At 45.4% G+C, this 27,660-nt stretch overlaps 2 protein-coding genes across 2 annotated transcripts in view; both read left to right on the forward strand.

Annotated features, from left to right (window-relative positions):
* Positions 1-5,088, forward strand: part of SFRP1 (secreted frizzled related protein 1) — a 45,823-nt gene extending 40,735 nt beyond the window's left edge. The window contains exon 3 of the mRNA XM_008523167.2: positions 1,576-5,088. Coding sequence (XP_008521389.2) covers positions 1,576-1,898 — 323 coding nt within the window. The 3' untranslated portion in view covers positions 1,899-5,088. The remainder of the gene's footprint in view (positions 1-1,575) is intronic.
* ANK1 (ankyrin 1) overlaps positions 1-27,660 on the forward strand; it is a 622,216-nt gene that overhangs the window by 579,507 nt on the left and 15,049 nt on the right. The window lies entirely within an intron of this gene.

Genomic DNA, 27,660 nt, shown 5'->3' on the forward strand with positions numbered 1-27,660 from the left:
GTCTTTTTGAAATGTAGGTGAAACGAGGAAGCGAGTCTGAGCTCCTCCTCCCTATTTTCTTGGTCCGTTGAGTCAGTACTCTAAATTTTGGGTTCATTATAAAGAATTTTGCAGCTGCAGAGTCAGCACGGACAGCATGGTGATTAAAAGTGCGTGTTCAGACTTGGGTTGACTTTAGGATTAGCCCCTTTGGGCGAGTAAACTTAACCCCTTATGCCTCAGCTTTCTCATCTGTTAAATGGGGAAAAGAACCGTTCCTTCTTCACAGAGTTGTCAGGTTTAACTGAGGAAACACATGGAGAAGACTCAGCACGCTTCCTGGCATGCCCTGTGCTTTCATGATTCTTAGTTACTGTTATTTAGTTCAGATTCAAGCCTTTTTTCAGAGAGTGTGGGTGGAAGCTTTGGGGCTTGGTAATTTTGAATTCAGAGGATGTACAAATTATTTGGCGACTAGCGTCTAGAAAATGATTTCCACCTCCTTTGGAAATATCTGGGGATGGCCCATCTTAGAGGGAAGTTGATTGTAACAGTGACACCATTTGTTTAGTGGGTTTACAGCATGTAGAATGCCTCCGCACTAATTTATCTTCATCAGTAGACTTTGTCGTAGCCATCATTAAAATATGTGGTCTATGTGTTAAAAAATAATATTAACTCACAGTCTGTAGAGACACAGAAAAGAGAAGGCAGAGTTGGTGGATGGCTGGTTTTCCCTTTCTGCAGGGAGCTGTGCTGAGAACAGAAGCCCATGTACCATATCGGGTATGAGGAGAGATCAGCACCTGGGTTTATCTGTCGGGACTTCACTGCTCTGATCTGTCAAGAAGTCAGAGTTGAGTTTGGTTCTGTGTGGGTCTACTCAGTGGCTAGAACATCAGTGGTGCCCATTGGTGGTTGATTAGTGGTTGACGGAACACTAGCGGTACCTGCTGTCAGAACCCCCTAGAGGCCCCGTGGTCAGCACCCCTATTTCTCCAGTGTGAAAGTTGGACAGTGATGTTTGACAAGCACGACAAGTTGCATCGCCCTTGAACTTCCCCTTGCCGAGTGTGCACACATAGGTTCTGCCTTTCTTATTTCCAGGGCCCAACTTTCAAGGAATTTTAGGACCTTTTGATGTTAAAAAACTAAATCAATAACTTTTTCTTAAAACAAAAAAAACCTCAGGGTAAGTTTTTTCTTTTAGTGCTGAGGTCTATAGCATTCGATTATATAGATTATATTGGATCCTATGATCCCCTTCTCTTAAAGCATTGTATGATGTTCTGAGTCACTGAGTTTTTAAAAAGTGAAATACAATTTGGTTTTGAAAATTTATTTGACAGTCTCGTGGCACTCCATGGCAACTATTAGACACCACAAAACTAGGGGGTAGAATCAGTACATAAAGATTAATGGAGACCTTGGTTCTTACCTATAAAGCTGCCTCCTTCTTTTACTTGCTGTTTGCCTTTCATTTCATCCTCCTCTTCAGCCATAAATGTGGGTTATTGTTTTAGATGAAAAGCTGTGTTCTAAAATGCTTTCTCTCTCCCTTCTCTCCTTTCCCCGCCCTCCCCTCCCCATCTCTAGCACTGAGGATGAAAATAAAAGAAGTGAAAAAAGAAAATGGTGACAAAAAGATTGTCCCCAAGAAGAAGAAGCCCCTGAAGTTGGGGCCCATCAAGAAGAAGGAACTGAAGAAGCTCGTCCTGTACCTGAAGAATGGGGCCGACTGCCCCTGCCACCAGCTGGACAACCTCAGCCACAATTTTCTCATCATGGGCCGCAAAGTGAAGAGCCAGTACTTGCTGACGGCAATCCACAAGTGGGACAAGAAAAACAAGGAATTCAAGAACTTCATGAAGAAAATGAAAAATCATGAATGTCCCACTTTTCAGTCAGTCTTTAAGTGATTCTCACGGGCAGGTTGGGGAGGGAGCCGTGGGTTGGGGTGAGGGTGGGGGCTGAGCAGACCTCCTGGAACCGCAGTGGTTCACACTCACTGCTCTTCCTGTTGCCAGAGGACCTTGTAATCCAGTTGGCTTCCCTCTTGCACTGTCCCACTCCTTCCCCCCCATAGCCGCACTCCAGACCCCAGTCCAGCCAGTATTTAAAGCCGCACGCCCAGGTAAAGAAAACCGGTTAGATTAGGAAGCCTCTTAAGATCTGCAGTGTGGAACAGCATGTTACTCAGTAAAAGGAGGTGCAAAACCATTTCGACCAGAGACACAGTCACTAGAAAAGAAAATGTTGCTGGCAAACAAAGGGGATTGGCAGAAAGTGAGAGCAGCAAAAATGAAATTCTGCAACTTTCTTTGTCAATACGAATTGCTTGTGGATCAGCTAATCTATGCCTTTGGAACTAGAAAATTCTGACTATGGGTAAGACACGTTGCTTTCAGTTCCAGAGTAATTTCTCTTTCTGTCTCCTTTAGACAGAAACACACGCACCATGCTTACAACCTAAGATCAGTTCTGGAAAGTCATGGGTGCAGGGAAGCAAAGTGCAAGTAGAGTGTCAGAGGGACAGTGGGGTGGTCGTGCTGCCCTGCCTTCCGCATGGCTGTCTCTCGATACAATCAGCCAGTCTCGGGGGCCCTGTAAGTGGCAGTTAACATCAGCTCCATGCATGATCTAATCTCCAGGCATTGGCAGGGCGGCACGCGCCTGCCTTTGTGTGAGGGGAAAGAAACACGGCGGGCAGCAAACCCACAGCATGAGAGAGAGGATGACTTTCAGACCAAGAGGCAACCATTAGTGGTTTTCAGAAAACATAGTTAAAGAAGAAAAAAAGAAAAAAGTTTAGAACAGTCCAGCAAATTGCTAGTCAGGGTGAATTGTAATTGGGTGAAAAGCTTAGTATTCTAATTTCATCTGTTTGTTCATTTCACATATTTTTTTAAAGAACAACAACAAAAAACCCCACTTACTTTTCAAGGTTTTAGAGAAAGTCTACACTGAGCGTTTGAAAGGTGTAACTAAGACCAAGGTCTCTGGTGCCTGCAAGGCTGCCTTCTAGCAGAGCTGTTCTCTCATTAGGCGTTTTGGGTGGGAGGTGGACACGCCTGGTGGCGTAGCTGTGTGGTCCTCGTTGCTGAGGAGTTCGGGGCTGCCCTGGACCCAACACAATGCTAATCAAAACTCACAGTGCTTCCCCTTCTTTTCTTTCCTGTGAAGAAATGGATTCCTTTAACTTCATTGCCTTTAGATCAAAGCAACTCAGAGCAGCCTTCCTGCCTGTTCTCCTGCACTTAAAAAAAAAATCTTTTTTTCATTTCTGCAGAGGGAAAGTTGAGCTACAAGTGTCCCCATCCAAGGAGAGAGTTCCAAAGGCAGAACATGCCTGCAGTTCCCCAGTGCCCTGAGTATTTCTCAAAGCCCTCGTGGTTAGTGAGCCATGCACATAAACCTGTTCACTTACGCAACTTTGCTCCCCTGTTCAATGTGTAGTATAGGAAGTAATTCTAAAAAATTAATGTTAATTTCTTGCCCGAGCCGGATTCTTAATTCTCTGTAACATCTAGAGGACTTTAGTGACTGTCCCTCTGGGCGAGTGTTTATACCCAGCCCGGATGCCACAGTGAAGCTGGAAAGTGTCACCTCTGGCCCCAGCCTGACGCGGAAACAGTGGAAGATTCTGTTAACTTCCTAAGACTCCAGTCTGAAAATCAGCCTGCCAGCTTCATTACCTGCCTGAGGGTTATCCTGATACAATTAACTTCTCACAATTAGTGAGCCCATCATTTTAACACGTTTTTTGGTTCTCTCTGCCCTTTAATCATAAAGTGTTGGGGATCTTCAGTGATTTGCCTGTAATTTTGGATGATTTTTAAAAAATGTATGTATATTAGTTAATTAGAAATATTCCACTTTCATATTGTCAACTGAAATTCAGAGTGATTTCATGGGCGCCTGGATCTGGGTCTTAGTTTCGGTCGATTAACTCGAGAGCTCAGTGCTCATGTGTATCTGCTCGTTGGACAGAGTGCACCCTGCCACAGGGCCCTCTGTCCCAGGCCGGGGCCTGAGGGGAGGGGTTGATGTGGGGTACTGGCAGTTACGCAGAAAGACATGGCAGAGAGGCGGCCATGCTGAGCAACTCTCTAAATGGGAATTCTCAGGCAGGAAGTGACGTTTTCAGAAAGATTGAAAATCAGTTGGAAATGTGAATTGCAGCTGCAGCTTTACCCCAACCACGGAGCCCCTGGACCTGGAGTTTCACTGTGGACTTGAGACACACCAGCTTCGTCTCCTGCACTCTAGCAGTTTCAGGGCACAAAGCTGCATTTTTATCACAAAGCTTTGTTTTTCTCAACAAAGGATATCACAAAACCAATGTGCAGACTCATTGCTTTGTCCTTGATTTCCAAAGCGGAGATCTGTATGTGATTTGGTAATTATTGCTAGTGCAAAGGTCGTATTTGTAAAGATTTAGAATAATCATTCTGGGTAGAATCCGGTGAGGTCATTGGCAGAACTCGGCTAAATCTTTGAAGAGCAGTAGTCGTTATCTTAGAAGATAGAAAGTGAGGTGAGAATTCTAAGAACACTTTACTTTTGGAATATCCTGTGTAACCCTTGGCTCTTGGTGCGGTGAACTAGCACCAAGGTCTCCCTAAGGCAGAATCCAGTGAGAGCTCCTGTTTTCCTTTGGATCCGGAAATTACAGACACCCCACTGCCCGCACCTAGACTCTGCCTTCTCCTCCGACACCACCTGAGCAGTCGCTCTGTGGGAGCGCCACAGATGGGGTGGGGCCAGACGATGTGGTTTAGAAGTGCACCTTAGGTAACTCTGTGGAACCTGCACTGGCCATTGTGACCTGCCACCAGCAGATATGTGGACACAGACGAAATTGCCCTTGCCTCTAGTTCCTTCTTGTAGCACTCCTCTTTTAGAGTCTAAATCTTTTACAAAAGCTTTGAATACTGTGAAAATGTTTTACATTCCATTTCGTTTGTGTTGTTTTTTTAACTGCATTTTACCAGATGTTTTGATGTTATCACTTATGTTAATAGTCATTCCCGTATGTGTTCATTTTATTTTCATGCTTTTCCTGCCATGTATCAATATTCACTTGACTAAAATCACTCAATTATTCAATGACCATGTGCGTTGTGACTTTTTCTCCCCGATGATACTTCCCTCACTCTCTTCCACTGCACACATCCCCCCATCTTGTATTTTTTCAGTGATGTCTTCTGGTCCCAGTTTAAAAATAGCTTTCAAATGTAACTGGGCCCTGGGAGGCCGGAGGAGCAGCTGCGAGGCCCCGCAGGCTGCCCTCACCCCAGCCCACATTCACATCTGCTGCCGTGAATAACTTCCAGAAGTGGTTCTCCTGGCTGTGTACGTTGCAGATCAGAGAGAAGGTTAAATACTTGTTCTACAAGAATGTGTTTTTCAATCTGCCATGTTTTCTTGTCCGTGTTTTTGGTGTCAGATGCTCTTTCCCCTCCGGCCAATTCAATGTTAAAATTACCAACTAAAATTTGAAAACTTTCTGGTATCTGGAGTCTTAGACCCACATGAGACCTTAGAGGAGACCAGATTTTCCCTTTCATTTACAGGTGGAGAAGCTAAGATGGGACGTGACTAGGATTTCCTGAGGAGTTTGGGAATCCCAGGTCCATGGCCTTGCTGGAACTGGAACCCAGGGCTCCCAAGTCCTAGTCATGTGGGAACAATGTCTGAATTACCGCTTCTGAGCTTCCCTTTGGCCCCAGAGTCTGGCACGCGCCAGGACCAAGCTGTTTCATATTAGGCTACATGCTTCTTGCCTAAGGAATTCTTCAGTGTGACTTTTAATTCTGTAAACAATTAGAGTGACAACTTCAGTTGATGTCATTCCCTGATTAACAAGGCACCTCCAAACCTCAGACAACTGGCAGTTTTACCCAGAAATGAGCAAATATTCCCGAGACACCCCAAACCACACCTAAGCACAGAGACACCATTTTCCAGGCATGGTATGAGGACTTGTAAAAAGTCCATTAAAGCCTGCTCCAGTATCAAGAGATTTTCCCATACTAGTACCTGACTGGTGAACTAGCGATGTGCTCGCCCAGCCGGGGAAAACATTGGCAGTTCCTTTTAGTTCCCCTGTGGTTAAGAGGAAGGGATATCTCTTTTAGGCTGGGGGTGGATGTCATTGTCACCCCACTGAAGCCCCACCACCATGACCCATAATTTCCCCTTGATCTTTTGAAATTTTTAAAAATAAATCAGACGATGAAGTGTGTCCAAAGGCCTCTCAGCTTGTGCTGCTGGAGTCACCCTGGAGTTTGGGATCCCAGGGATCAGGACTGCTTGAGCCTTGTGCCTAAGTGATACTGGCAGCTCCAAGAACAGCAGCCTTGCCCTCAAGCTCTGTAGCATCCACACCTCTTCAAGGAATTATACAGATGCTCTCCTACACAAGGTGGAAAGAGACAAGGGCCACAATGTTATTCAAGTCACTTGGTCTTACTTCTAAGGCCATCTCCCCACAATGGATCTAGGCGTGCCAGCAATTCCCTTTCACTCCTGAGGAAGAGAAATCTGTACCAATCATCCCTTAGGTCTCAGAGGAAACAGGGAGAGTCATTCTTAAATTTTAGCATGTATCACCTAGGGAAGCTTGCTAACATGGCAGTTTCTGGCTTCCAGCCCTGGAAATTCGGTTGGAAGATTTTCCACGGGGCCCTAGAATCTGAACTTTGAAGCAGCAGCCTAGCTGTTCCAGATGCCAGCAGCCCACTGGATCTTACTTTGCAAAACACTCCAGTAGAACATCAGAGGCCTGGGGAGGAGAGGCAGTAGGTTACTTTGGTATCTCCCTTTCTGCTACCTACACAGTTCATATTGCTGTAGCTCTTTCTGAAGTTCTGTGAGTTATTCTTACCACGTGTTAGTTAATAAAAGATGTAATTTATATACACGTGGGAGGGAATGAGCCTAACTCTTTCCTTTATACCTTGGTACATCTGTCTCTCCAAGGAGTGTGTCTCAAACTGTAATATGCATGGGAGTTACCTGGAGGCCTTGGTAAAATGCAGATTCTGAGTGGGCAGGTCTGAGGTGGGGCTGGAGCTCTGCATTTCCACTGGGCTCCCGGGTGAGGGGAGAGGCTGACACTGCTGGTCTGCAGAGTGTACTTTGAGTAGCGAGGCTCTAAGGGGAAGTGGAAAGGGCCGCCAGGGCTCAGTAATGTCCTTGTTCTGTGCTGTCATAATGCCATCTCTGGGATCCCCGTGTAGAGCCTATCTCCTTGGGACTCAAAATATTAGCCATACCTTGGTTGGAAAGAAAATCAAACTGTGGGAGAATCATGATTAGAAACCTAAAGCTGGGGGGTAATCCGCTCGACACACTCCTTAATTTTCCCTTTGGTCCCAGGCCCTGAGGGTTGACTCTTTCCTGAGACTTCACTTATTCCAGAAACTCAGAGACCCTTTTCTTTTTTTCTTCCTCAGCAAACCATTAGCAATCCAGCCTCTGCCCTTCACTGACCTTCCCCAGCTCCCAGCCCGGGACCACCAGGGGTCGTTGGCATTAACCAACTGGCGGTACTCACCTCGACCGCTAAAGTAAGATCAGAATCTGACAACAGAATTGGAACTTTTCATGTTCCATTTGTTCACATCTGTGCAGTTTCAAGCTCAGGTTATGGGAGAGGCCAAGAAAAGGGGGAAAAACTGAAGTTTGGGGAGGGGAAATCCCACCTCTGATAAATTGAGGACAGCCTGCTGAGCAGGGCTGATTTACTGGGGCACCAGGCATTAGGAGTTCTGTGAGTGAAGGCCGACGAAGGCTGCTTTTTGTAGGTTTGGAGAAGATGGGTCCCAGAACAAGCTCCAAATAGAAGCAAAAAGCTCCTGTGTCTTTATACATCTGGGGACTATTTAGATAAGAAGGGGCTGCACTTGATCATGGTCTCTCAGTTGTTTGCTTAAATAAAGGGAGAGAAAGTTGCATGTGTGTGTTTAAGGAGAGAGGAGGTGCGAGGAAGGAGAGAGGCTCCAGCAATTTTCCACAGCCGAAACCCCACCACGTGGTTTTAATTAGGATGACCGTCCCCTCACCTGAGCACCAGAATTGGCGGATGGAGGTTGGGGCAAAGGATTCCGAGTTCTCATGGTCCTGTCCTGGAGATTTGAGCTAAGCTCCCCGGTGGGCAGTTGTGAGCGCCAAGGAAAAGCTTTTACCTTCTGCCTTGCTTGCAGTGCCTGCGTCCCGGGCCCTAGAACCGTGTGTGCTCGGGAAGCGTGGTCGCTGGCTAGCCAGGTGGGATCCCGGCCTGGGCATCCTGAGATTCCTTGCATGTCAGGACTTAAAGCAATCAAAACCCAGAACTGCAGATTCTATTTCCTTTCAAAAAAAGAGAATTAGAAGGAAAAGGGGAGACCTTGCTCGAGAGCTTTGTGCGTGATCCCATCTCTGTTGCACTTATTAATAATTCATACCAGCATCCACGGTTGCTATTTGTATCTGGGAATGGATTGGGGCTGGGAGCTGGTTTAAGGGCCCCAGTTTCCATTGTTGCCGTCTAGTTCTCTGGAGAGTTGATGCAGGTCCGGGTAATTTTGCCTCTTTACCTAGAAGATTAAGCCCATACTCTGAAGGAATAAAGGTGTCACATGTCCAAACCCAGGTGCCTATTTCATACTGTGGCCCGGGGACAGCGAGGGTGAGTTCCACAGAGTTAACTGGATTCCTCCGGGGTCAGCACTCCCTCCCAAGGCTGGCAGCTGAGGCCAAGAGGGATCTAAATTTGGCTGCTCGTCCTGGCAGGTTGCTTGGTGACTTCTAGCAGCAGTACACCCCTCCAGCATGGCAAGTCAGGCCCTGACCTGGGCCAGGCCTGGGGGCCCCAAAGGCCCCTGTGGAGCGGGAGGAGGAGAAAGAACTCAACTTTCAAACCCTAGGAACTGGCTTCTCTGTGCTGTGAATCTTGATGAAAAGAAGGACAGCTGGTGTGTCCCAGTCAGTTTGACTCCTAGCAAAATGTTTCTGTCCTAGACCTTACTTATTGTGATGCTACCTCTAGCCCCGGCTGCAGAGCACAGCTGTACACCGGGGGCCTGTTCTCTCCAGGTCTGAACATTTTCCAGGAATCCTCACACTGAACCTACAGCAGGTCCGGGGAAAATCCTCGCCTCTCCTCTGACTCACTGTTTCCTGGTAGATGGAAATATGTTTGTTCAGGAGAAGTGGTTTCAACTGCAGGCAAAAGAGATCCAGCTTTAAATCAAGTCAAATGAAATGCATGTGTTTCGAAAGGCACACACACGTGTGTGCGCACGCACATACAGTCACACATGCGCCCAGGGCGGTCACCGCTACACCCCCGGAGGAGTCTTTTCAAAGCGCAGACGGCTCCGGGTTTAAATTTGTTGCTATCATTTTAATAATCACTGTAATGTGTTCGGATAATTGTGAGTGGCGTTGGGAATGTTTGTTCTCGTGTAATTGCTTGTTTCCTACTGAAATTTCCACGTCAGGCCCTTTCATTGTTCTCATTATCGCCTGCCTCGTGCTACGCCTGCCGAGGGGGCCCTGGGCTTGCTGCTTTCTGCTGCTCTGCGTGTGGAGCCGGGCGTGGGCTCCCCGCAGGCGGGCGGGCTGGCGGCCGTCACGAGTGGCCGCAAGAATTCAGGGCTGTGAGCTCCGGCTCCGTTCTGACCAGCTGGGGTTCATGGTTGCTGGGCCAAACATCGGGACAAAGGAGACTTGACAGGGCTTGGCCTGCCTCCTGATTTTGGATTAAGCTAAATTCAGAGCGCATTTTGCACCCTGGCCCCACGTATTTCCCAGGAAATGTGACCCTTGTGTTTCTGATTCATGTGCTCTTAACTCATTAAAATGTTGATTTACAAAGGCCGGGTGATGTCCAAACAAACCACTAGGGCCTCTGTTCCAAGCCAGCCTTTTTCCCTTACGACTTTTTGTGAGCAGGGTGGATGGGAAGAAGGAATCAAAGATTTTGCCTTTGAACCGGGATGCTACATTCCATCAGGAATGAAACTTGGACCCAGAGGACGGGAACGTAGACCTTTGGAATGGGTTGGGCTGTCTATTGGACAAGCCATGTGCGTCTAGGCCTAATCAGAACCACCTGCACTTTCTCAGGGTCCTGTCACTGTCCAGGCAGCATGGAGCACTTGAACTTGACCTGTGCTGAAAACGAGCCAGAGTACATAAAAAAAGACCAGCATCTGTTTACGGGAATAAATGCACGTCCACGGAGAGCACCCAGGACTCTGGGACACACCCCCTATGCTTGCCTCTTCTCTTCTTCGCCTGAAATTCCAGTGACCACCTCTCTACTCCTTCAAAAAACCCAACCCTTCAAGGAACTTAGTGCATTTTCTTATGGGGGGTACATGAAACCTGCTGGAATGGGGCAAAAGGGTAATGAGCTACCGTAAATTCGGCCACGAGTGCCTTCTCGGGCCACCAAACTTCTTTAGGAAGCCCGGGGCTTTTGTCCATTTCTCATTACTTTCAGGAGAGGAACTTTTAAGAAACGTATCCCTGCGTGGTGCGCAAAGAGCACGTCTTTTCAGGGTGTGGATGCGTGTCTGTGTAGGGGTGTGTCAGCGTCAGAGTGTGTGGGAGCTGGGGTGGGGATGTCTGTGCTCGTGTTTGTGTTGGTGTCTGTGTGTGTAATGCAGGTCCCATACCAGGCCACTGGGATCCCCGACAAGGGCCCCCCTTCTGCGAGCCCCACCACACTCTGTGTACAATGGAATGTTAAACTGTGGGTGCCAAGTCTATTCCATATTGATCACTGTTGTTTCTGGAATATCTTTTAATCACTTCAACCTGTTTGTAGGCCCCGTGAGGTATAATACCACAGTCATGCGCCACTTAATGACGAGGACACGTTCTGAGAAATGTGTTGTTAGGCGATTTCTTCATGTGAACATCAGAGTGCACTTATACAAACCTAGATGGTATAGCCTACTTCACACCTAGGCCATATTGGCACTAATCGTATGTGACTGCAGTCACATACGGGATCCATCGTCGACCAAGATGTTGTTATGCGGTACCTGACTATAGTATAGTATATGTTATACTATATATTACACATTATAATACATTATTCTGGTATTACATGTGTGTGATACTGGTGCTGTCGTGCCCCTCCTCTGCTGCCATTGCCCTCAGCATAGGGCCTTGCTCATGTCTGTACTCAGGTAACTCGTATTGGATGGTTAGGAAAGAAGAGGGATGGGTGGGGACAACGGGACCTCACAGTGTTGCAGATCAGGGCCTGTGTGAGGCCTCCCAGGAGAAAGGAAAGTTACCCTAAGGGGTGAGGAGGAGGGCAGTGTTCCATCAGCTTTGCTGTGCCTGCTTCGGAGCCCTTCCTCACCTCCTCTTGGCACTATTGGGTTGAAGTGTTTTCAATTAAACTAACTTTGTTATTTCCATTATGAGAGGAAAATGGTGAATCCATGCCAGTAGATTTGAATGTGTTAAAGCCCGGTCTGGCTTCACAGACGGTGTCCATCAGCTGCTGACATACCAATGAAATCAGGGAAAAGCTGGTTTTCCAGTATTTCTTTGGCAGAGGACCCAGCAACTGACACTGGATCAGAATTAGAGCTCATAAAGCATAAAGCCAGGACACTGAATGCTGAGCGCTTTTTTATAAGATGCTTTCAACTCCTTATCTTTCAGAAAGGATAAATGTCTGCATTTGGCTCCCTCTCCTTGGGACATTTATTGACTTTTTAGGATGATCCCTTCTGGTGCAAGTAGTGAAGATCTGAGCTGGCCAGAAAACCTGGTGCATTTTCTCCTGAATAAGCAGTTCACCTTGGATCTTTTATGTGAAGTTAATTCTTCGTGATTCCTTGCTGGAGGACTTGAAAAAGCGTACTCAGAAGGCAAGAAAAAAACACCACCAGCATCAAAACGAAACGCAACCAGCAACAACAAAACGAAGAGGCCGAAAACAAAACCCTGAATTTAGCATAGGTCTGCAAAGAAAGAATTTCTGATAATCTCGTGTACAAACTCTGACACAGGAAGTAAAGAAAGGAAAGCTGAGCTCCTCACCTGGTCGACCTGGCCTACTCTGTCGGGCCGCCCTGAGGTACGGGGCACACATATTATATTCTAGCTTATTCTCTCACTTAATGGCATCTTGAGGAGGTGCATAGTATTGCAGTTGGCTTAAAATTCTGTTCCTTACAGGCAACAAAAGAAAAAAAATAGATCAATCGGACTACATCAAAATCAAAAACTTGTGTGCCTCAAAGGACACAATCAACAGAGTGAAGAGACAACCCATGGAATGGGAGAATCGGCAAATCATATATATGGTAATGGGTTAGAATCCAGAATATAGAAAGAATTCCTATAACTCAAAAACAAAAAAATAAGCAACCTGATTAAAAAACGAGCAAAGGACTTGAATTGACATTTCTGCAAAGGAGATATCCAAACGGCCAGTGTTCAACATCACTAATCATTAGGCAAATGCAAACTAAAATCTCAGTGAGATGTCAGCTCACATCCATTAGGATGGCTACTATCAAGACAGAAAATAACAAATGTTGGTGAGGATGTGGAGAAACTGGAACCCTTGTGCATCACTAGTGGGATAGAACAGCCGCTATGAGATATCATATGGTAGTTCCTCCAAAAATTGAAAATAGAATCACCATGTGGTCTGGCAACTCCACTTCTGGGTATATACCCAAAAGAACTGGAGGCAAGGTCTTAAAGAGATATTTTTACACCCATGTTTATAACAGCATTATTCACAAAAGCCAAAAGGTAGGTGAGTGGGTAAACAAAACATGGTATATATATATATACAGTGGAATATTATTCAGCCTTAAAAAGGAAGGAAATTCTGACACACGCTACAACAACGTAGATGAAACTTGAGGACATTATATGAAGTGAAATAAGCCAGTCACAAAAAGACAAATACTCTATGACTCCACTTATATGAGGTACCTAGAATAGTCAAGTTCACAGAGACAGAAAGTAGAATGGTGGTTGCCAGGTGCTGGGAGCAGGAAGAATGGAGAGTTGTTTAATGGGTATAGAATTTCAAGTTTATGAGATGAAAAGAGAACTGGAGACTGGTCGTACAACAATGTAAATGTACTTAACACTACTGAACTTTACACTTAAAAATGATTAAGGGGCCGGCCCTGTGACCTAACGGTTAAGTTTGGTGCTCTCTGCTTCAGTGGCCCAGGTTTGGCTCACAAGTGCAGGCCTACACCACTCATCAGCAGCCAAGCTATGGCAGCGACCCACATACAAAATAGAGGAAAATTGGCACAGATGTTAGCTCAGAGTGAATCTTCATCAGCAAAAAAAAAAAAAAAAAAAAAGATTAAGGTGGTAATACTATGTGTATTCCCTACAATTAAAAATAACTGTAAAAAATGTTGTTACTTCTTTCCTGGGCATTTCTGGGACAAAAGAGATTTCCCAAAGTCCAGGAATATGTGAGTTGGAAGCTGTGTGTGCAGCAGACGTTTATTTCCGAATTATTTATGCAGTTTCGTGTTCCCCCCAGTGGAAAAAAACCTTCACAGAGTTCTGTTTCCACCTCTTCTGCTCACCACGGTGGGGATTACAAGGGGAAACGGCTACACCCCGATCAAGTGATCAGGACTCTCACAGGGGCAAGACTTTCCAACCTTGGCAGGTGAGCTCTTCATCCCTCCTCCAGCACACACATGCACACGCGCACACATACACACACGCTTGCACACGCATGCTCTCATGTGCATGCATACACACACTTTTCCAGCCAGGTCAACGAACATTCTCTGCGGGATGACGCCATTTCCAAGCTCCCCTGCTGGCCTGGGGTGGAACCCTGAACTCAGCCCGGGACGTGGGTTTCCTGGGAGGAAGAGGAAGGGACTTGTTTGGGCTTCACTGAGGAACTCACGGCTCTTCCTTTGTGGTCTGCTTTGGGCTGGAGTGAAGCAGGGAGCTTGGACCAAGGGCCCCGCCTCGGAGGGGAACTGCATCTAGGAAACATTTTTGCTCCATCCACAAGGCTCTCCAAAACATCACCAGGAACACGACTTCTTACTTGCCATCTCTTCTCCCTAGCTTTTAAGATTTCCTTATTTTTTTCCTGCTCACTCTCTATATTTTCCCTTTTATATTCTTTTTTTTAAAAATCATATTTCATTTTACGAGTTTGACTTTTTTAGATTCCGCATGTAAGTGAGACCACGCAGTCTCCGTCTTTCCCTGAGTGGCCTACCTCACTTAGCACACTGCCCCCCGGGCCCACCGTTGCTCTGTGTGTGTGTGTTGAGGGCGGACAGGACAGATGTCGTTTAAGGCACAAACTTGCAACAAGCAGTGACTGAGCTCCAGAGATCTAACGCACAGTATAGTGAATACAGACAACGATATTGTACTAGGGTCATCCAACTTCCTAAGAGACTAGAACTTAATTATTCCAACCACTAAAAAGAAATTACAATTATGTGACGTGACTGAGGTGCTAATTATGGCTACAACAGCAATCATCTTACAAAATATAAAGGCGTCAAATCAACATGTTGTACCTGTGAAATTTATACAGTGTTAGATGTCAAATATATTTCAATAAAAAAAATTCAGAGGCAAAAAAAAAATCATCTCTCTCCCTTTGTGCCCTCCCATTCCCCATCCTCAGTCCTCCTGTTTCCTTGCTCCGTCCCCGTCTTTCCTCCTCGGCTCCCCTTCAGAGCCAGATACAATCCTGGGCTCAGGGACTCTTGTTTTGAGGTGTGATGCAGCAGGGCCGGCTCAGGGACCCTCTTGCCTGCTGGGCTGCTCTCAGGGAGTCTGTCCCAGTAGAAGGTCAGGTGGCCTCCTTTACAGAGGCAAAGCTGGAGGTCCGGCTGTCCTTGCTCCTGACATTTCTCTGTCTGGGTCTCCTCGTTCCCACTGACTTTGACATGAGGATAGCCAAGCCTGACTTGCGGTAGGGCATCACTGCGGAACCGCAGGAGTTGCAGCCTCTCTGAGGGGCAGGAGGGACGCAGGTTGGGTCCCTGTAGGTAAGAAATGTGGTACATTGCGCCTGCATGCTGCCATTGTCCTGCTGCATCCTCAGATGCAGGAACAAAAACAACCCATGACTGTTTTCCTGCTGGGCGGCACATTCCTTCCATAGCTCCTCACCCTGTAATCGAGCCTTGCGCCTGCCACACACACGGGCTCCAAACAAAAGTGGTTTCCCTGCACACAGCGCTAACCTATCTTCCATCTGTCAAGTCTGCATCTCCCTCTTGGGACAACAGGGCTCTGACTCCCGGCCGGGCGGTGAGAGGCCTGAGAGAGATGAAAGGAAATGTCCTCTTGACTGAGACGGGTGACAGCTGCTGGCCTCGTGTTCTGAAGAGCTTAGAGAGGCACAGAGCCCTTCCGAAGGGTCCACCTAGTAACCAACCATTTTCCTTAGTGCTCTTTACCTCTGCCCAGCCTGCTCCATCCAGACCGAGGAAGAGGGTTCTGTTGTTTTCAATTGTTGATACAAGCCGACCTTATTGGGTCGCCGCTGTGCCAGCTGTGATGAAGGCTGCAAAGATAAAGCAGAAATGAATCGTACCCCCAAGCATCTTTTAATCCCACAGGGAAGGTAAGACATGGAATAAATAAGCGCAGTCCTGGGTGGGAAGTGCAGTGTGCAGTAAGAGAACAGGTGAACTCCCCTGAGGGGCTGCAGAGCAGTGACATTCCGGAGGATCAAACAGTGGGGTCGATGGCCCTGAGGTTGGGTCTCAGAGAAAGGCTGTGACTGGATATGCCAAGTGAGGAGAAGGGCATCCTGGGCAGAGGGAATAGCACAAACAGAGAGAGAGAGAGTCAGTGCGTAGAGCTGATGCTGGGGGACCCGCTGAAGGCTGATGCTCAGGAGACTGACCTGATCACAAGTTGCTTCAAGGAGGCTGGAGAGACCAGCAGGGAGGCACGAAAGGCGCGGCCTGGGTCTGTTGAACTCCTCAAGTTTTCATGATGGGCTGCTTGGGAAGGGCAGTGGCTAGTGCCCCGCTCACAGCACGATCCGTGCACTGGCAGTCAGCCACTGACATGACATGTGATGAAACAAGTGCAGAAACTGCAGTTTATTGTAGTAATTTTGGGTTGAATCTAATAATACAAATTTTGAGCTTGTACTTTGTGCACTTCGTTTTTATTCCATTTTTTTCTGAGAATTCATTTTGATTATATTTTACAAAATATAGTTCTATGATCCACTAGAAAGAAAAGCACAACCAGCTTTCATGGCAGGTGGTTTGAGTGGTGCCACCTTAGCTTGCCCCTGCCGTTCTTCCTGAGAGAGGCTCCGTTTGCTCTCAGCAGCAGGTGCTTGAGCCTCACACGGTTCCCTGCAGTCCATTGTCTGAGGCCTAGTTTCTTTCTTCTCTGCACATGGACCGCGGATAGCACGTGCCGTGGCTGCACAGCTGTGTCGGGGGCCCAGTGGAGGGCAGGGCCGTGGGTCTAAGGTGTTCACGGCAGCAGGGCTGATATGCCACTGCCCACCTCCTGTGGGTGGACACTGTGGGTAGTGGGGCAGGTCTGGACTCGAGTCCTGCCACTGACCTACAGACAAGGCCACCAACATGGACTCAAGTGAGGCCCAGCAGCAGCCTGCTCTCTGTCTATGACCCTCTGGAGCCCCATCTCTTTTCCCATAAACTATTTCACATGTTTAATATTTGTAACTGGTTCACTGAATGAACTGGACTTGGGCTGAAATAATGAAATAACACTCTCTTTTCCACCTATTGCCTTTCCCACCTGGTCAATTGGATTCCTATCCCAAGAACTCACGTAGACGCCACAGCTTTCTAGTCCCTTGTACCTACTAAGGAGCAGTCTTATTTTCACACACCAAATAGTCCAGACTAATGTAAAACATTTTAAAGTTTTTATTCAAGTTAACGTGCCCCCCACAACAGTCTCAGAAGCCTACAGTGGAGAAACGGAGGTGTTTTTTCCTTCTGCTTGTCCTGCCTCCTTCCCCGCTGGTTCTCCTGATTGTTGGGGAGTGGGGGGTGCGAGCAGTGGCACCCCAAATGGGTGAAATTCTTGTCCTTAGCTAGCGTGTAGTAGTCTGGACTAGTTGCCCTCTAATTTGGCTGATGCCCAAAGCTAGGCTTTCTCTCATTGGGACTTTTATGAATTATTGGAAACTCTCTCCCCCCTCATGAAGCTCTTTCATCTTCCAGCTGACACAGCAACTGCCTTCAGCTCCTGCTTCTGGAGGTAGAGCCCACGCTTGTCTGTCAGGCTCACCTGGTCCTGGAGGGAGCTCTCGTGAGGGTAGCCCTGTAGCTGGATTCAGCCCAACCACCACGTCAGGCCCACAGGAAAAACCTGGCGCTGTGGCCCTGCCAGGCCCTGGACAGCCACTCCCAGTGCGGCTCTCTCCTCACGCCGCCTTTCCTAATAACTCCCACCCGCTTCCCTCAGAGGTCTCCTCTTGAGAGTCAGACACCTGACCCTGTGACTTCCCAACTCCAGGGAACACCTTTTTTGCTCCCCTGGGAACTTTCCTACTGACCCCTGCTCCAGTCCCAGGGCCCCTTAGCCTAAGATGCGGAGAGGGCGGGAGTACATTCATATCTACTTTTACCAAGCCACCAATCCTCTTCCAAGAGATGCATTCTCACTAACCCTCTCCCTCCGTCTCTTTGTCTTATCCTTTTAAACTGAAGGAAGGTGACTGGTCTTGGCAGGAGACAGAAAACACATCATCTTAATAGAGAGAATATAATATAAACAATTATTAACAATGCAATTCTCCAATAGTATTGGAGAACTGAAAACGCAAAGCCAAACTACTAAGGTGTTGTAGAAGTTGTAATTCTAGTAATTGGCCACCACCCCCAGTCAGGGAACTGAGGGAAGAGAGAGAAAGTATGGAAATTTAGCAGAGCTTCCCACCAGGAGTAGTAAAAGGGTCTGTCATTGTCCTCCTGCCATAAACAGCCAGAAACCTGGATGAAATAGATGAAATAGCTATTGTCAGACACTGGGTATCAAGCAGTCCAGAACTGTGGTTTCTGAGAGAAGGAAAACGAAAGAGGCAAGCTCTACAATTGCCCTGGCTGTCTGCCGGGAGTTAATTTCAGAACCATGGTAAGAGGAGAGGGAACCCAAGCAGAACCCAGCATCCTGTTGAGTTTAGGAGGCAGAGACCGGGGTTTGGGGAGGCTGAGGTAGCTGGAATTGGTGAGGTGGAAAGTTACATAGGGAAAGAGCTCCAGAAATATGCATAGGGATTCCCTTGAATCTTTGGCTGAGTAGGATGACAGTCCAAGAGACTGCCAGAAGAACAATCACGGAAAGAACTAGAACCGAGGAGCTATTAGACAACGTATTCCCAGACCTCACACACGACGGGGGATCATTTAATTCTACCAGACAGTGTGGAGAAACCTTGTTCAATATCATAATGGCCCCAGAAGGGACACGTTTTAATGGTAGGACTTAACCAATGTAAATAAAGGCTTCTCTAGACCTGCCTGAAAAAAGGTTTAATCAAAGCCCGAAAGATTAAACTGATGTGCAAATAACTTACCTGACTGCCAGAATAATGACTAACACTCTTTAAAGAAATGTAACAAAACCCAGCATTCAAGCATGTAAAATTCGCAAAATCACTAGATTTGCAAAGAAGCAGAAAAAGTAACCCATAACTAAGACCAAAAAAGTTACTCAAAAGAAACAAACCCAGCAACAGATATGATGGAAATGGCAAAAAAAGTACTTTAATGTTCCCTACCTCCACCCCTAGGAATGTGGCTGAACTCAGTAACTCACTTCCAAAGACTAGAGTATGGAATGAGAAAAAGAGTACTTTTACAGTGAGAGACATGCAGATATTACCTTAATCAAGTAATCAAGGTTCATATCACCAGTGATTTTTTTTATTGTTGACGTCCTGATATAGTATCGTGAGAGGGCACTTCACCTCCGTGGTATTCCTCAGAAAGAAAACCCCATATAACCCCAGTCTGAGCATGGGCAATGCTAGTGGAGGAACATTCTACAAAATATTTGATCATTCCTCTTCAAAACTGTCAAGATCATGAAAACAAGGAAAGACTGAGAAGTAGTCACAGTCCAGAGGAAACTAAGGAGCGATGATGACTAAATGCAATGTGGTACCCTACAGTGGATTCTGGAATAGAAAAGGGCATTAGTGGAAAAACTAGTGAATCCAAGTAAAGTCTGGAGTTTAGTTTGTAGGAACGTACCAATGTTATCTCTTAGTTTTGACAAATGTGCCATAGTTATGTATGATGTTAATATCAGAGGGAACTGGCAGATGGGTATGTAGGAACTTTGTACTATCTTTGCAACTTTCCTGCAAATTTAAAATTGTTCCAAAATGAAAAGCTTATTTAAATAAAACAGCTGTTATAAATGTACTCAATATGCTCAAATATCTAGTAGAAAATATGAAGACAAGGAGGAGGATGGAAGACATAGAAAGGAACCAAATAGAACTTCTAGAATTGAAAAGTACAATATATGAAAGGAAAAACTCACTAGATGGGAGTGCAGCATATTATAAATGGCAGAAGAAAGGATCAGTGGACTTGAAGACACAGCAATAGAAGCAATCTAAACTGAAGTACAAAGAGAAAAGTGGCTGAAAAAAATGAACAGAGTTTCAGTGACATGTTGGACGATAAATATCAATTGGGCAACACACATGAAATTGGATCCCCAGAAAAGGGGACAGAATAAATATTTGAAAACATAATGGTCAAAAATTTCCAAAATTTATGAAAACTAGAAATATATAAATCCAAAAAGCTCAGAGAACTTCAAGCAGAAAAAACATGCAAAGAAAAGCACAGGAAAGCATATCATAATCACATTGCTGAGATCACATGATAAAACAAAAATCTACAAAAAGTAGCAAAGGAAAGACATATTACTTATAGAGGAGGAAAATTCAGTTTGACTTCTTGTCAGAAACTATGCAAGCCAGGAGAAAGTGGAGTACTGGAGGGAGGGGAAGCTGTCGACCTGGAATTCTATACCCAGTGAAAATACCTTCCAAAATAAAGGAGAAATAAAGACTTTTTTTAATAAACAAAAACTGAATGTAATATTGTGATAAAGACACATGTTGTAAACCGTAGATCAACCATTAAAATAATTAGAGGTAGAACTAAGAAGCCAGTTTGTTGTTGGCAGTGCCCTCCAGTGGTTTCTGACTCCTAGCAACCCAGTGGACAGCAGAGCGGAGTCCTGCCTGGTCTATTTGTGCCATCCTCTCACCTTCTGGCACTATATCAGACAATGCTCCGCTACTATTCATAGGGTTTTCATGGCCAGTTTTTCAGAAGTGGGTGACCAGGTCCTTCTTCCTAGTCTGTCTTAGTCTGGAAGCTCCACTGAAACCTGTCCACCAGGGGTGAACCAACAGACAGGTGGTGTGGTTCCCTGACTGGGAGACACCCCAAATGTTAACCACTGGCCCACTAGGGCTGGCTAAGAATCCAATAGCAGAGATAAAATGCAGTGCTAAAAATAATCCAGTCAACCAAAAAGAAGACATGAAAAGAGGGTAAAAAATGGTACAAAGAACAGATGGAACACATAGATTAATGACCAAATGGTAGATTTAAACCTCACCATGTTAAAAATAACTGTAAATAGTCTGAACTCCAGTTAAAATGCAGAGATGGTCAAACCTGATACAAAAGCCAGACCCAGATATACTCTATCTGCAAGAGAGGCACTTTAGAGAAGCCACAGGGAAATTGGAAAATATTTTGAACAGAATGAAAATAAAGCCACAAAATATCAAAATTTATGAGATGTAACTAAAGAAGCACTTGGAGGAAAATTTAAAGTTTTAAATGCTCATATGAAAAAAGAAATGTCTAAAATCCTTGATCTAATTGTCCTTCAGAATGCAGAAAAAGAGGAGAAAATTAGCCCCAAAATTAAGTGGAAAGAAGGAAATAACGAAGAAAACAGTAGAAATTGATGAAAAAGAAAGAATAAAAGATGAAATTTTAATATTAATGCACCCCAAGCTGATTCTTTCAATAGAACAATAAAATTGATATACCTCTGGCTGGACTGATTGAGAAAGAAAGAGATAAGACAGAAACTACCAATATCTAGAATGGAAGAGAAGACAGCATTAGAGATCTCACAGGTGTTAAAAGAATAATAAGAGGATATTATTTTAAGAACTTTATGCCAATAAATTTGTCACCCTAGATGAAAGGGACAGTGAAATAAAAATCACCAATAACCAAAACTGACTCAAGAAGAAGTAAAAATCTGAATAGACCCCCATCAATGATAGAAATTGAATTCATAATTTAAAATCTCCCCACAAAGAATACTCCAGGCCCAGGTGGCTTCACTGGAGAATTCTAGCAAACATTTAAGGAAGGAATTATACGAATTCTACACAAATTTAGAAGCTAGAGGAGGGGGTGACACTCCCCAACTCATTTTTATTTTTATTTCATTATCATTTTTTTATTGCTTTTTCTCCCCAAATCCCCCCAGTACATGGTTGTATATTTCAGTTGTGGGTCCTTCTAGTTGTGGCATGTGGGATGCCACCTCAGCACGGCCTGATGAGCGGTGCCATGTCTGCTCCCAGGATTTGAACCAGCGAAACCGTGGGCCACCACAGTGGAGCACATGAACTTAACCACTAGGCCACGGGGCCGGCCCCCCAACTCATTTTATGAAGCCACTTTCACTCAGGCTCTCTAGTCACTGTCCCTTGTACTTTTTGGCTGTTGTTCTGCTGGTCTCAAGGGACCTTTACACTCCTCGAAATCTCCCAATTACTGTAGAGCACTCCAGTGCCCCCTTTTTGGAGGAGCCCGGTACCTCCTCACATGGCACCAAAATGCCCTCTCTCTATTCATCTGAATCAGTGTCGCCCAGGATAGACTGAACACTGATTGAGGGGTGTGTTCCATGCGTCACATGGTTCCGCATACACCCTACAGGTCTGACCCCGGCTTGAGTCCGTATTTGGATCTCAGTTAAAGAGTTACTGCTTGAAGCTGAAATGACTTTTCTCAACTCATCTCCAGGTGCAAACATCCCCAGCAGCAGCCCCTCCAGCCCTTGGCACTGCCCAGGCACTGTTTCCTTCCATTCCTCGCTCTCCCCACTCTGCCCAGTTTTCCTTCTGAGAGGGGATGCGGTTTTCATCCTGGTCACAGAGTGACCCAGTAGGAGCCAGAAACAGAGCACCGAGCCCTGCTTCTCAGCGTGTGTCAGATGCCTCTGCTGGATCTTACAGGCCCTTCGGGGACCGTGCTTCACAGTTTGCTGGGTCAGTTCCCAGTTGTACCTGCTGTCTGCCATATTGTTAATAGTGCCCCTTTGCATTTTCAACATTTCCCATTTGAATGCTAAATGTTTTGGTCATCCTAGAGGCCCATGGAGGGAGGAATTGGATTCAGGATGGTAGTTATGTGACAAATTGTATCCCTGAAAAATTCATGTTGAATTCCTAACACACAGTACCTCAGAACGTGACCTTATTTGGAAATGGGGACATTGTTGGTATAATTAGTTAAGATGGGGTCATACTGGAGTAGAGTGGGCCCCTAATCCGATATGACAGGTGTCCTAGAAAAAGAAACCTTGTGAAGAGACAGACATGCACACAGGGAGAACACCATGTGAACACGAAGGCAGAGATTGGGACGATGCGTCTACAAGCCAAGGAACATCAAAGATTGCCAGGAAGCCTCCAGAAGCCAGGAGAGAGGCCTGGAACAGATTCTCCCTCAGAAGGAACTCATCCTGCTGACACCTTGATCATGGACTTTCAGCCTCCAGAACTGTGAGACAATAAATTTCCGTTTTTCTGAGCTACCCAATCTGTGGTCCTTTGTGACAGCAGCCCCAGCAAACTAAGACGATGGTGATAGCTGGAGTGGTCCCAAGAGATCCACGCGTGTCTTCATACCAGTGAAGAAACTGAAGCCGAGAGAGGTTAAGTGGTTGCACAAGGTCACCCAGCTAGTTAGTGGCAGAGCTGAGACTTAACCCCAGGTCTCTGACTCGTGACAGACTCTCTGTTCGCCACTGATGCTCTGTCCGCTGGAGCAGTCAGCTGCCTTGGCCACGCCTTCCCAACAGCCTTTTCCAGGGAGCCCTCCCAGAACCAGAAATTTATCTCCCGTGAGTGGATGTTTTGAGTTTGGAAAATTATGGCTCTGGCCTGTTGCTTCTAGGGGCTGAGCCAACAAGGGACCAGGACCGCGGGGATTAACAGTGTTTAAGGCAGAGAGGCGCAGGTGCTTGAGCTGGGCGAGAGGCAAGCACACGTCGTAACTCTCTCACGCTCATTCCTTTCCGGAGCCGGGCGCCTCTTGCTCCGTGTGACCCCTCAACCACAGCCTTCGGGGCTGTAGGTCAAGTCCTTGCTAGGTTGCTAGGCAGGATGACGGTTACTGATGTGCAGGTTTCACAAAGTATTCACTGAATGAACTGCTGGAGGAACGGTCATCACAACTGATTTGTGAGCTCCCTGGGGACAGAGAAGGCGCCACCCGTCTTTGTGGAACTCAGCTCTGCTGCAGGGCTGGGCCTAGGGCAGGAGCCCATGCTTTCTCGTCCTGTGTTCCCTGTTTCTGTCAGGAACATCCCATCCTTCGGGTCCCCCTGATGCAAAACCCCAGTTTCGTACTTGACACATTCCCTCTCCTCCTCTCCCAGGACCTCGCGCACTTAACCACGCTGTGCCTTCCACCGGGTGACCTCTCGCTTCCCGTCCCTCCTTGTCCTTCTCTCCCCGCAGCTCCAGGCCCTCAAAGCGGTCATCAGGACTGCTGTGAAACGGCTCTTCAGCCTCAGGCCTGGAAAGCAAGAAGAATGCAGGCCACAGCAGGGCCCCCCTCAAGTATCTTGTGCCTGTATCAGTGCCTGACACACACGGTCACTGTACGAACCTGAGTGAATAAATCTGTCCTCGTTTCTCCTGTAAGATCTCCCTCCTACACTGCGGCTCCAGTCGAATCACCTGTGGATCCAAAACCTTCAGTTATTCTCTACAAATAAAGTGCCTTTCTCTATAAATTTGGCTCCAAATTAGGTGACCTCTATTGTGAATTAGATGTATCATTCTCATACTATTGTATATCTACATACATTGTGGACTGTTTCTACGTAGTATGTATCCAGAACCACGTATCATAACAATAATAGCATAATTTTGCATTTTTGAAATTTTATTTGAATGGCATCACATATGTGTACATATCACTCTCCAAATTTCAGAAACTGAACTTCGTGTGATCTATCCATGTTGGTAAGTGCCTGGATACAGTCTATGGATTAGTGCACGTTAGACTGCGTATTTAAACCATATCCTCTATTATATGTGTAGCCACAATTTATTTATAAATACTCCTGCTGATGGATGATTAGTTTGCTTCTATTTTCGAAAGAAATCTAAGAAGCCTCTCTGGGCCCTGTTTTCCTTCTCAACCCTTTTCTGATCTTTGTAGTAAAAGCTCAGAGTTGAACTATTGGGGAAGGCAGGAGTCTCCTCAGCAGGTCAGCAGAGAGGAGGGGCATTGAATACTGGTGTGTAAATATGTCTCCCTTATCCATCCGCAGTGCTTGCTGGGTGCCTCTCTAACTGTGTGCCAGGTCTCTGCTGGGCGCTCAGGATGCCATCATGCACTACGTAGTCTTAGACCCTGCCTTCTGGAGCTCACTGGCTAGTGGGAAAGACTGACATGGAAGGAGGGCAGAATTAGATGATGTTCTAGAAGGAATCACGATTGGAAAGGTATTCTTCAGTTCAGTCCCAACAGCACTACCTCAGGCCGATAACATGCTCCTCCTGAATATCTACTTGCACACTGACTGGTGGGTGGGACGTCAGTAATTAGCCCCAGCTCATGGAGTCTTGGGCACTATATTTGGTGCCCAATGAGGAGAGGTCGAGCCAGGGATGGGATCCTGCTTAGATGTCAAGGAGGATTTCAAAGCAGTGAGCCATCAGAGACTGGCTGGGGCTGGACATGGAGCAGGAGAACCGTGTATGCTGACCCCAGCAAGGGCAAGTCCAAGAACTGGAGAAGGAGGACCTCCGAGAGGGCAGGGATGCTTGAGGCTCCCCGGCTGGACACTAGGGCATCCAGGTGGCAGGTCCAGCTGAATTTGTGGGATGCAACAGTCTTCTTCCGTAAGTAATGTTAACAGCATGGCCACAGGGAGGCATTTCCCAGCTGGTTTGAAGAGAATCATCTTCTGAGTCCAGTATCTGACAGGCTAAATGTAGACACATTCTCTTATATAATCATAATAAAAACTTACCAGGTACCAGGCCCCGTTCTAAGTGCTATATTTGTTTAAATTCATTTAATCGTCACAATACCCCAAGGAGTTGGTGCTGATGCAGAAACAAGGCACTGAGAGGTGAGGTTACTTGCCCAAGTTTCCACTGGAAGGAAATGGAAGAGCTAGAATTTGAACCTGACCTCCTAAAGCTTGGCTCTGTGAGGGACAGTGTGGTCTCATGGCTCAGGGCATGGTTTTTAGAGTCAGATTGCAAACTCTAGTTTGAAAACATGCACTTATCCAATGAGCCAGCAATTCCATTCCCAAGTGGAATGAAATCTCATGTTTAAACAAACACTTCTACAAGAATATTCATATCAGGCTTTTTCATAATAGCCCCAAACTGGAAGCAGCTCAAATGCCCATAAACAGGAGAATGGATAAACACATTACAGTGTATTTCATACAATGAAATACTACTCAGCAATAAAAAAGAATGAACTACTTATAGACCCAACAACATGGCTGAATCTCAAAGAATTTATGCTGAGTGAATGAAAGAAGTCGTTAAAAAGTACTTACTCTGTGATTCCATTTTTATAAAAGTCCAAATATAGGCAAGTATAGTCTATAGTGAAATATATCAGAGTGGTTGCTGATGGTGGTGGAAATATTCCGGATCTTGGGTGGTAATTACGAGTGTATATAATTGTCAAAACTTAAATTGAATACTTAAGGTTTGTGGATTTTATTGTGTGCTAATTATACTTTCATCAAAAATAAAATCTTGGTTTTGCCACTTACTGGCGATGTGATCTGATTTTTGAGTGACTTCACCTTCTACGAGTGAGTTTTCTCATTTGTAAAATAAAGGACACTGACAGCTTTCCTAACTCTTATATGCTGTGATTTTATACATCTTCCTAATCTAAAAGAAAATACAGTAGAACATTGAACTGATCTTGGGATGGGGAGAGATGTATAAGCATAAAGCCATAAGATATCATGAAGAAAACTGTTGTTAGATTTAACTACATAAGACAAAAACCCAAAACTATATTTTAGAAACCCTCTATAATAAAAATTAAAAGTTAAATGAAAAAATGACAAAAATATTTGCAATGAATATGACAAAGAATAAACAGCTTTAATTATACCAAGTCAATAAAGAGATCCTAATCTCCCGATTGAAAAATGACCAAAGGAAATGAACGAGCAATTCATAGAAGAAATCCAAATGGTCAACAAACATAAGAATTGGTCAATAGAACCATTAATCAAAGAAATATGAACCAAAATAATGAGATGCCATTTCCTCTGATTAATCTGAAAAACATTGAAAAATACTTGATTGTTTCGCAGTGCTTTTGCACTAACACATTGCTGACAGGACTGTAAATTGGTACAACATTTCTGGAAACAATCTGGCAGTAGGAATTTCTAAAAAAATGTTTATGTCATTTGTCACACTAATCTCGCTTTTAAGTATCTCCTAAAGAAAATAATCAGAAATGTGATCCAAAGACTTATGTATAAGGATGTTCATCACAATCTTACGTATAATAGGGAAAAATTGTAAACCATCTGAATGTCTAAAAATAGTATTCGGCTATAAATATGGTGTTTTGAAAGAGCATTCAATGGCAATAAAATATTTATCATAAAATGCTAAGAGAACAAAGCAGAGTAATAAAACACTAACCATGTGATTCAATTTTATTTAAAAATGCAGTTTATATTTACATATCCTCAGGGAAAAACCTAGAAAGGAATATACCAAAATGTTAGCAGTGTTATCTTGAGGAGAGAGAGATCTTGGGTGACAATCATTTTCCTCTTAAGCTTTCAGTATATTTATACCCCCAAATTTTCTACAATAAGCATGAGTTACTCTTTTACTTACCTTATTTCTAAAGAAGAAGTATTATGGTAACTTTTATAATCAAAAAACAAAACTTGTTTTTTTTTGCCAGATTTGGCAGTACAAGCGTGGCCAGAAGTTCCTCTAAGGACATGGGCCAAGGCGGGCAGCAGCCTCACGATTTATCCTATGAGTTATCTCCTAACGACAACGATAAAGATGGTGATCCTAACAGTAACACTTGGCTGGGTTGGAAGACCTCTGCTCAAGATCTTAGTCAGTCGTCAGTCACGTTTGTGATCCTGAGTAAACGGCATCACCCCTCGTGGCTCAGTTTGCCTCTTTAAATAAAGGCCGGATGCTGAACCACGTGGCCTCCGTGGCAGAGGTGTGAAGTCTCCAGCAAAGACCTCACTGCTCTTCCCTAGTGTGGACTCGCTGCTGGGAAGCAGCTCCCCAGCCAGGCACTACATTCCCCAGACCCCTTGTGCTTAGTTCTCACCAAGGGAACGACGAATGGAACTAATTGGATTACC

The sequence above is a fragment of the Equus przewalskii genome, chromosome 28 (genome assembly GCF_037783145.1).
Source record: "Equus przewalskii isolate Varuska chromosome 28, EquPr2, whole genome shotgun sequence".
In the NCBI taxonomy this organism is placed as follows: Eukaryota; Metazoa; Chordata; class Mammalia; order Perissodactyla; family Equidae; genus Equus; species Equus przewalskii.